The sequence below is a fragment of the Gavia stellata genome, chromosome 1 (genome assembly GCF_030936135.1).
Source record: "Gavia stellata isolate bGavSte3 chromosome 1, bGavSte3.hap2, whole genome shotgun sequence".
NCBI classification, from domain to species: domain Eukaryota; kingdom Metazoa; phylum Chordata; class Aves; order Gaviiformes; family Gaviidae; genus Gavia; species Gavia stellata.
In genome coordinates this window covers 22039422-22050155 of record NC_082594.1, presented here as the reverse complement: position 1 = coordinate 22050155, position 10734 = coordinate 22039422, and the positions used below count along the sequence as shown (strand labels likewise).

Here is a 10734-nt window from a genome sequence, read left to right as displayed (position 1 = left end):
GCATGTTGGGCGGGGCGGGGGGAGCATCGTGTCACTGGTGATGGTTTCATGCTGTTCCCTACGTGGCTCAGTGGTTTGGGCACTGTGGGTCGGCCGGGTGGACGTCTTGGTCTGAGCCAGCACTGGCGGGCGCAGGCACGGCCTTGGGTCAGCGCTGTCTGAGCCCGGCGGGATTGCCTACGGCTGCCTTGGGGGCACCACCGTGCCCATGGTTCCCCTTGCGAGGACACCAGCAGCATGTTGGTGTGTGCTATGGGCAAACCAGGGCCAGTCCAGTCTGTATGCATTTTGCTGGCTTCTCCCCACCATCATTACTGCTTACCGTGCATGCCGTCTCTGGCACGACACAGTACTGAGCACTTCAGTACCTTATAATAGGTAGCAATGCATTCAGAAACAGGCACTGAAAAAGTACACCATACACTTTAAACTGCAAGTGACCGAGAACATAAATTTAAGGGGTGTAAGCAGCAGGAAAAAAGAGGCATTGTTTAGGGCAGCCTGGGAAGATGGGACTGAGTAATGGGATGAAACTGAGCAAGCAAAAGGTGTACGTCCTCTCAGAGCAGGTTTCCTCAGCCATGTGTCATCTCACACGAGCTGCATGACCCACCACGGGGAGGGGTGCACTATGGGGAGCACTCAGCCAGGGCTGCAGGGTGGGTGAAGTGACTGCAGGAGTGTTTCCATCACTTCTTACAGCCATATAACACTAATACTGTATTTACGGGCCACACAGCAGGTTCAGAAGTGTGGCTGCAATTTTTTAATCCTCAGATTTTAGGCTCTTGCATTATAAAGAAAAGGGGGAGACCAGCTCTCCTATGTTCATTGGCGGGACCTGAGAGCCACCGCGCCCATCCCAGTCCCTGGTCCAAGCCCATCCTTGGACTGCCATGGCACAGTGCTACGCCGCAGCACTGCACCGGGGTTTTCCAGTTATCGTAGTACACATAAGACTCTTCCTTCTGAGTTGCAACCTACTAGTCCCTATTCTCAACTAGCACTGTAGCCTATAAAAAGTAAATCAATGCATCTTTCCTAACCACCACTTGTGCTTGCTCAGAGTTTATCAACAACAGTTTCCACGCTCGCTTTCCCCATGCCATCCATAGTCACCACGTGCAGCAAGACAAACCCCACCCCCCTCAACCAAGGAAAAAACTGCCAAGGGAAAAAAAGCAACATACAAAAACACGAGAAAAAGCTCTGACACAAACTGCTGGCCTCTCCTGCTGCAAAGTGCTCGTCACCTCAGCACATCTGCTTTGAGCTGTGGCTGACCCCCTCCTTTCCTGCCAGCTTTCTGCTTCCAGCCTGCTCCTTCGCCTCCCCTGGACGCCAGGAAGCTGTGGCACTTTGGGACGTGCTATGTACTGACTGACCAAGGTTTTTCCCAGACTGTTCTTTCTTATTTATTTGAACCATAAACATGCAGATCCAACAAATCCCACTTTCCACTCCCCCCCGCAGCTACCCACCTGCTTGGCCTTGCAGTGCAGCGCCGGCAGCGCTGGTGCTGGCATCAGCAGGAGGGAGCAAACACCAGGAAAGCAAAGTGGGCTTGTCCCAGACTGAGTTATGCCCCCCAGAACAACAGGGGTTTGGTTTTCATTTTACTTAGGAGGATGGAGTTTGCTCAAGTGAAAAGGGTCCCCGTGCAGAGGGAGGTGGGAACAGCACAGCCACTTACTGAGAGTTATGTGACCGAAATGCTTCACTGGTAATCATGAATCCAACAGAAACCAAAATCCTCTGAGAACGCCATTTGCTGCCGAGTATTTGGCATTATTTGGAAAGGGGAGCCTGATGGGGCCATATGCTCTGCCCATCCTGCTCCCACTGCTGATCCCCAACCATCCCTGCGGCTGCTGGGACATGAGGTGTCCCCAGCTCACCTGATGGCCTCTCCCTGCTCCCCTTCCCTCCAAGGAAGCCTCTTCAGACATGCCCCCCACCAGGGCACAGCGTTCAGCCATGTAACTTGTTGATTTTACTGCTACTTTTTAAAAAAACAGCAAAAAATCCTAACTTTGCTTTTTGCTGGGTCTGGAGAACTGGGCTGGTCAGATGTGCTCTTGTAGACAGAGGAAAGTGAAGCATTAACTGAAGGGGAAAAAAAAAAAAAAGTAACAAAGCAAACAAAACCAAAGTCACACCATAAAGTATTTATTAAGAAACAAAGGGGGCTTTTTTCTTCATTTGTAAGGAATACTTTAAAGCAAGTGCCCTTTCAGAGATTTAAAAGCTATATCAAATGGTAACATTGGTTTTAGATTACTGTACATGACATCATTAAAAGAAAAAACAAAAAAACCCCACCACATCTCACAAACTTCCTTTTATTACAACTCAGGTTTCTCTGCCTTCAGTTGTAAATTAATTTCTACAGACTTAAATTTAACTTATTCTTTTTTTTTCTTTTTTTTTAAACAAGTAAACAATATACAAAGAGATTCACCTGAATTTCATAGGTCAGAGGAGGTGTCCTTGCCAGGGCATGTGCAAGGCAGGCAGTGCGGGCTGGCGGGGAGGGCGAGAGCTGCCCTGGTTCACAGTTGGGAAGGATCACAAACGCATGGCTGGGCTTGCTGCCTGGCCACACAGTTACAGCCGGGGTCTCACCTGGGGCCAAGCACCTCCAGCTCCTGCCCAAGCCACCGGCAGCTGAAGGCACCCGAGCCCCCGCGCCTCATGCCAACTCAGCTGTGGAAGGTCAGCGTGACCAAGCTGCAACGTGGGCAGGTCGAAAGCTGCGTGCACCTTGGGTCCTTCAAAAGCCTGGCAGCACCCAGCTCTGGTGCGCCCACTGCCTTTAAAGACCCCGCGGGCACCGAGCTGGGTGGGCAGAGCAGACACCCAACGCCGCCAGCAGCCGGTCGCTGCCGTGCTGAAGCTGCCCAGCCTGGCTGGAGGGGAAGCCCGGTCTCGTAAGCCAATCTTTCTGTCCAGGTGCTACACGCCGAATGGGCGATCGCAGCCAGGAACAGCGGCTCTGGGATAAATTACCTATTCATTTTCCTGTGTCAGTGGTCAAACCATTTCTGCCCGCTGCAGACTGCCTGTGTGCGGCATGTTTACGAGTAAACGATTGCATTTGGCAACACTTCTGCAAGTATGCGTAATTTAAAAACAGACATACAAAAAATAGTAGTATTATAGTTATTGCTACATACTGATACAGTATCAGACAATAAGAAACCTTTTATCAGCTCTGGCCTGGTTACAGTAATTGCCCGGTTTTGCTATATACCCTCAGTCCTCTGTTGCAGTGTTTTGGCTGAAAAACAAATGGATGGAAATGCAGAGACTAAGTTTTTTTCATAGACAAAACCAGCCTTAAACAGTTTCTTGCATCCTGGGTGATATATTACAATTAGCACGGTCAGATTATTCCCAGCACGCTGTTGCCTCTTCAGCCTGGAGAGGTATTTTTCCTCAGACGGAGCAAAGCAAGACAGAGCCAGCAGCTCCAGTGCAAAGCGCCCTCCCCCCCGCACCGTGCCTCCTCCCCGACCCCCATGGCATCACCGGGAGCCGCAAGCACCTTCATCCTTTGGTTGGGCCTTCTACCTTGTTTTGAAATACAGATGTGCCTTCCTACTCCCCTGCCCCACGCGGAAAGAAGAAAAGGGGACGGATCTCAAGCCTTCGCCAGCCCCTCTGTGCCCAGGCTGGGGCAGCTTCGAGCGACTCCCGGGGCGCAGGGCTGGGGACTCGGAGAAGGCTGGCAGGGGGGATGGAGCCCATTTTCATAGCGTCAGACTCGATCGCAAGCAGGGTTTGGGTCTGACAACTTCGTGCACATTCACACGGGTTTACTGTTTCATGGGAAGTGAGGTTCAGTCAGGCGTGTTTGGAGTCGCAGTACGACCTTTCTCTGCAAAGGCAGCGCGAGCTCAGACGCTGCTAGCCGTACCAAAAGCTTCGCTGAGCGTCGCGAAGACCAAGCACCTCGTACCCTGTTTTCAGTAAAAAGTTCACAAAGATAAAGTCTGTGCAATCCTCTACTGGGTCCTGACCTTGAGGCAAACCAAATCAAGAAGGGTTTCAAGTGAACCGGAAGGAAGAGCCGAATAATTTGTCATACACTCTTACATAAATACCGGGACAAGGAAAATTCGTCTTTGCAAGACTTAAGCCTTTCGTGGCATTTCACCCCAAAACGGAGGTGCGTAAGAAGTCGTGGGGGCTGGTACCAGCACCCAGCACGCAGGGATTGCACTGTTCAGCTCTCAGTTGTGATTGTCTGTAAAGCAACGGGAAATGTCATTAAGGAGCTGGAAGAGGAAAAAAAAGAGGTTTCTTAAGTACTGGGCCTTGTACAGTGTAACAAAACTCTTTCTACGAATTAATTAGGCAAATACTTCTGATCATGTCATACCTGAAGGGCACTTAATGGCTCTGGCATTTATCTCACAAGTACAGCGATCTGAAATGCATATGCATTTTCAGCGTAATCCTTCGCCGCTGTAAATCATGCACTGGAATGACAGCGTATCTGGCAACGTTAATTCAGAGATATCATCCTACAGTTTCTGGCAACAGACCCCGATGAAAATAAATGGTTTATAAACACTGTCTGACATGCATGAGCCTTTCAAAATTATTTACAAGTGATGTTCTGGGAGCTTTCTTCCGAGGAAGTATTTCTCCTCCGTTCAGTTTAGATATTAAAAATCTGCCGAGCGGGGAGGGGGAGGAAGGCGTCAGCACTACACAGTCACAGCTGGGTACATCTTTTGTTCGCTGTTGGTGTGCGGGTAGGGAGACTGGATCTGCCTGAAGCCGCTCTGCAAACCGTCGAGGAAGGGGGGCACCGGGGTCAGGGGCATCGAGTCGTGCTGCACAGCGTAGCCCACGTACTGGGGGTGCAGGTACTGCCCCTGGTGCGGCACGATCTGGGTGGCCTGCTGGCAGTTCAGCACCGAGAAGTTGGTCGGCATGTTGACGTAGACGTTATTCATGGTCCCTTCTGGCAAACAGCAGTTGGTCTGGGACCTGGTCGGGGGGGCTCTGGCCCCCGAGTTGGCGCTGGAGCTGGAGCTGGCAGCGGTGCTTGACTGGCGGGAGGAGGAGCCCCGGGAGGTGCTGGCACTTGGGATCATGGGGATAGTCTCCATCAGGCGGGTGCCCCCAGGGGCTCGGCTCTGCTGGGGCTCCTGCTTGGGCCGCAGGCATCTGCAGCAGCAAGCTGCCACCAGCGACCCCAAGATGATGAAAGCCACAAATACAGATCCAACAATAAGGAACGGCACGTAGATGGGCACTGCAACAGCAAGGAAAATGTCATCACCGGGGGAAAAGGACAAACCTCAGCAGCGCTGGCAGAAGGTCCCATCCCTCCCCAGCCAAGCCCACCTCCCCCCCAGCACAGGTCAATGGAGGGTGAGCACTAAAAGCTGTGGTGTGCAGCCGAGCCTTTTGCACAGGGAAGATGAAAAGGGCTGCTCTAACCAACAGCTGGAGTTTCCAAAAGCATCTTTAAAGTTATTTGCAGGCAGGAGAGCCCACAGCTCACACCTAAAGGGAGGACGATTCGCTCCTGTTGATGGTGGTCCAGTCCACATCAACCACCACTCCACACCTCACCAGATCTTGTCTCCAACACAGCCCACTAGAAAAATCAGGCAAGAGAACGCTGGGTTTGAACAGCGCCGTAGGGAGATACTTTGGGAGCAGGATCCCTGCTCGGGAGCATGGAGCAGTCAAACCCCGGTGCTGCATCGCATCCCTCCCCATCATCAGCCGTCTCTGGCCGCTGCCACCCCTCAGGGCAGGGGGACAGCCAGGCAGCACCCCACCCGGGCAGCAGTCGCAGGGGCTCTGCCACCCCTCGGGCCTGGGGATGATTGTCCGGCTGCTCTGCGCTTCAGCCCTAGGTCTGGGGAGAAACCACGGGGCGGGTGGTGGGGCAACAGCACCCTGCTCCAACGCTTCGCTACCAGCATGCCTCCTTGCGAGGCTTAAAGAAGGGACACCGGGGCAGGAGGAGTGAGGGCGGGCGAGGGGCTGGAGCAGAAAGTACAGGCAATGCTTCAGTGGTGGGGTCGGGAGCCTGACGAGGCAGATGGTGAACACCATCCTTGGAAGGACCTGGGCTCCGATCGCTCTGCACTCCCAGGGAAAATGCTGTTTTCTCTGCCTCAGCAAGAAATCTGCACGGATATATCCAGGAATAACGAGGGGAAGATGTCTCCCTTCAGCACTTGCGAACACTCCCGACAACAGTCCCGGGCTTCATCATTTCCACCAAACCCCGGCAGCCCTGAGACGCAGGCAGGGCTGCGGACCCCTGCCTGACCGGGGCCGCTGCTCACCACCTGCCCTGGGCACAGGGGCGGGGGACGCGGCTGCCCCTCCTGCAAGTTAACCAGTGCCAGCACAGGGCAACAGCTCCCAAACCTGCTGAGCAGTAAATATCGATAGTTAAGAAAAATTCCTTATTCTCAGAACTGCAAAGGGGGTTGGTTATCTGTCCGCTCAGGTCAGAATACCTCCTTGCACAGCTGATTACGTGGAGCAAGTTTTCAACCAAAAGGCCACATTCCTCCCATTTCTTCCGTCATTTTTGCACTCTCTAAACAAAAGGCTTGCAAAAAATTGCCTCTACTTCTGCACTTGGTGCTACAGCAGCTCCTTAGCAGGTGCACACACTTGCTACAGGCTGTAACGCACAAGTTTTCCGAGAGTAAATCTGTCCTAATTATAACATCACTTCAGGCGACTTCCAGCGCATTCAGCACGTGGGGATGGCAGGAAGGGTGCTGGGAAGCCACCGAGGCTTTTTTTAAACAGCAGTAGAAATACTTGGGAGTTTATCCTTGAAATTCAGTCTTGTAAAAAACAGTCCTAAGCAGGGGTACCTGAGCTGGAAGAACACACACAATTAGAGCGGGGACCAGCCCGAAGTCATCTTGAAAAGTCACGTTACTTTTTTTTTTCCCGTTCGTATGGGTCGTTTCATTTTTTCTTCCCTTTTTAATTGGGAGCACAAACAGGGCCGAGGAGCCAATTCAGAGCAGTGGCAGAGCCGCACGGGACAAACAGCTTGTCCAAGGCCGTCGGGAAGCAGTGGCACCTACTTTTAGAGAAGACAGGGCTAGGCTTTCAAATAACCGGGAGGGAAGAAGAAGTATCCGAGCGTGGGTACTCCTCCCCGTTAACGCCCGCAGCAGGGCTTGGCTGCCCCGCCTCCGTGCATTTCGCCCCACGACTCATCGGTGGAGGGAACTGGCGACAAGGGGAAGGAGCGGGCGAGAAGTCTGCCGCAAAGCCGCGCCGGCTCCCCCGGAGCCGCCCAGCCGCGGGGGACCCCCGGGGCCGCCTCACCTGCCGCGCCGTCGGGGCCGTCCTTGCCGGGGCGGCCCGGCTCGCCGCCGCCCTGCCGCCGGTCGTTGTCGCAGGCGCCCTGGTCGAGGCGCGCCTCGGCGCTGGAGCAGCAGTAGCGGAGGGCGCAGCTGCCGCAGCAGATGGTGGCGTCGCCGCCGTCGAAGCGCTCGGGGCACTGGAAGCCGTCCCGCCAGCCGCCCTGCCCGTCCAGCCAGCCGTGGCAGTACTCGCCGCTGGCCGCGGCCCCCGCCGGCAGCAGCCAGCCCAGCGCCGCCAGCAGCAGCCAGCACCGCCCGCCCCGCATGGCGCCGCCGAGGGGGCGGCGGGCGCGCGGTCAGAGCCCCCCCGCGCCGGGGCAGCGCCGCTCGGCCCCCCGGGGCATGTAGCCGCCGCGCTGCGGGGAGTCTCGCCGCGGGTCCTGCCGCCGCCGCATGCCCGGGGCTGGCCCGCGGGGTGCGGAGCCGCCGCCGGGAAGGACCGGCCGGGCGGCGCGGGGGGGCGGGCGGCGCCGCTACTCGCTGCTCCCTCCCCGCCGCCGCGCCGCGACGGCCCGGCGCGCGCCCTGCGCTGCGCCCATGGGCGAAGGTAGGCGGCTGCGGCTGTACTCCTCCGCCCGCCCGGGGGGGCGCTGAGCCGCCGCCGCCGCGGTGCGCCCCGTCCGGCGCCGCGCCCGGCACAGCCGCTGGGTGCGGGGGGGGAGCCGCGCCCCGCCCTTATAGGCAGCGGCGGCGGCCGAGCGCGCATGCGCCCGCCCCGCCCCCGCCCGACGGGGCGGCCCCGCGCCCCCTGCCCGCCGCCCGGGGCGGGGGGGCCGCCGCTTCCCTGGGCCCCGCGGTGGCCGTCGCAGGCGGGCGTCCCCCCGCTGCGCCGCCGGCCGGCACGACCGAAACCAGTCCCCCCTCCGCCCCCCCAAAAAAGCAGCCATCCGACCCCCGCGAGGAGCGGCCGCCGCGCCGCGCCGCGGGCTGCAGGGGCACACGCCACCGCTCTGAATGCGCGCGGTGGTTTTGCCTCCCGACTTAACAGCAGCTCAAGGAGCGGGGCGGGGATGGCCTCTCCAACAGGTCCGAGCTGCTGAAGCGTCCCTGAAGTTTGACTTTTATGGAGAGATGAAAAACAACTCGCGTCTTCCCAACCACAGCTGTTGCTTACAAGACAGTAGATCGAGTACAAAATAACTTCTTATATTAAAAAGGCAGAAAAGGGGGTGGCTGAGATAACTGTTGCTGTTTTTCAGTCCTGCTGCTAAGTCATTTCACCATGAGGAAGGTGACTGCAAAATTATGTTTGTCTCATTCAAGTGTTTCTTCTTCAATTAAATTCCTGTCTTTCGCTAATAACATACCAATCCTTCCCCCTCCATTTTCACCTCCCTCTTTTGTTCTCTTTTCAGCCGCTCCTAGACAGCTGCAGGCTTTCACAGAGGTATTTAGTCTGGACCAGAAGATTCTGGTCAAATTACAGCCCAGGTAATTCCATTTTGCCCCCTCGGCTTTGCTGCTGCTCCCAGCAAGTTACTTCCCAGCCGTGTCCCTTTCCCAGCTCAGCCCACAGCCAGAGCCAGCCCACTGCAAGGGCAGGGTGCAGCCGTGGTTTCCACACATCTCGTGCCTTACCCCAGAGAGGATTAGTAACCCAGAGCAGCCAACCTTTGGAAAAGCTTGTTATCAAGATGAAAAGCGGGATTGCAGTGGGACAGGTTCCGCATCGCCCGTATCAACCCAGCTGGACAAACGAGAAGAAACTTGCGGGGTTTTGAATGATGGAGTTTGAGATGCTCCATCTCAAAACCTGATAGGCAGTTACCCAGAGCTGTCAGCTCTAGCGTGTTGGGTTTGGGGTGAGGAGCACACCACAGACAGTCGTGACCGGTGACAGATTTCATACAATCAGCCCGCAGCACCCAGAGCACCCATTGCCCAAGACACCCCCATGCTGTGGGTCAGCATCGAGGCACAGCGAGGGAAGGGGGGTGTCTGGGGAAGGAGTTAAAACCACAAGCTCCCATCAGTGACCCATCGGGGCGTCTGGCAGCCCCAAGTGACAGCACGGCAGCTGTTAAATGCCTACATTCCCCGAGGTCTTCCTGCAAGATCTTTTTCGTTAAATCTGGGTTGCACTGACATTTTCATAATAAGAAAAGCAGCTTCTTTATTCTTTTATACGTGGCAAGTAAAATACTTTCCCAGCCCTAGCCTTCAAGTCAGTGGTTCCACTGATACTCTTTCACTGATCTCTTTCAATAGCAGTAACAGCCTATTAGAAGATAGTCTACTTTTTAACCTATCAAGCACATACGTGTTCTCAGTTAGGAGCCTTGATCACAGCAAAATACCAGCACCAGATCCTTTGCAGAGATTATCCATAACAAGTACTTTATATGTTCAAGCTCAGAATTTGTCTCGACTTGTCTGGGTACAACCAGAGATAACGGCGCACCTCACTCTGCTTTCGTAAAACTTAAAACATTCGGCACTTTGCAAAGCGCTTTAGAATGTAGTTAGTGACAGGCTAATTAGCAAAGATATTTTTTTCTAGCTGACTTTACAAGCTGATCACTTAATAGCTGTATTATTTAAAATTTAAAGCACACACCCCCAGCCCCCCCCCAAAAAGTAGCTACTCTGGAACTTTTTCACTTACTTTCCTGTGTCTAGCAATTTCATAACATTAACTCAATCCTTTTCTTTTCAGTGTAAACTAAACCCATCACTAAGGCCGTCACGTTCCATTTCCCATCAAACTGAGCATCTTGCAGCTCTTAACATAGAGGGGGCAAAGATTTTTAAAGCCTAGAGATGGTCAATAATGATCACATAGTCTATAAATCTCTATTATCTGCTTCAAATTTATTTTTTCTAAAAGTATCCAAGCTTCTACTACTACCAGTTGTAGTTGTCTGAGGCCTTTGGCTCAGTAGAGATGTTCTTTGCCCTTCTTAAGCCCAAATCATGATCGTAGGAAAGCAAACACCACATTTTATTTCACAGTCAGCTGAAGAACTCACACGCTGTTCTGCGTTTCCTGCAAAAGCTTCTCACTTAGAGCAGGGAGAACAAGATTTGTTAAAATTACTTTCGTTAGTTGTCTGAAACTGGTAAAGTGCATTTTCCGTATCCTTTTTAACACTCTGAACTGCAAACTGCCTGTGCAGCAGCGTAGGGGATAAGTACATCTACAGCACGTTACAGCTTTTACAGGACCCAGCGCCCAGCCATTGCGCTGGCCCTGGGAGAGCGATGCCCGCAGAGGCTGGCCCGGGATGCTGGTCCTTGCAGGCAAAGCTGCCGCTGGATAATCGGCACCGTATGCTTAAGTGGCTGTGTAAGACCGGTATCTTCTTACCTTGTAAATTCATTCAGTGACTGCATTGACAGATTGTGTCCTTATTACAACAAAAAC

General features: G+C 54.2%; 1 protein-coding gene across 1 annotated transcript; it reads right to left on the bottom strand.

Annotated features, from left to right (window-relative positions):
* Positions 1–4294: 4294 nt before the first annotated feature.
* Positions 4295–7636, bottom strand: SHISA2 (shisa family member 2). Its single transcript, XM_059823016.1, has 2 exons — positions 7333–7636; positions 4295–5269 (listed from the first exon to the last, which is right to left on the bottom strand). Exons 1-2 carry the CDS (start codon positions 7634–7636, stop codon positions 4716–4718), a joined length of 858 nt encoding a protein of 285 aa, XP_059678999.1. The 3' UTR covers positions 4295–4715.
* Positions 7637–10734: the final 3098 nt, after the last annotated feature.

What these genes read in the sequence shown, in the direction of transcription:
- SHISA2 (XM_059823016.1), bottom strand. Translation starts at nt 7,636, where the DNA reads ATGCGGGGCGGGCGGTGCTGGCTGCTGCTGGCGGCGCTGGGCTGGCTG. An exon ending in CGGCCCCGACGGCGCGGCAG is followed by an intron (nt 5,270 to 7,332) that starts GTGAGGCGGCCC and finishes TTGCTGTTGCAG; the next exon opens with TGCCCATCTACGTGCCGTTC.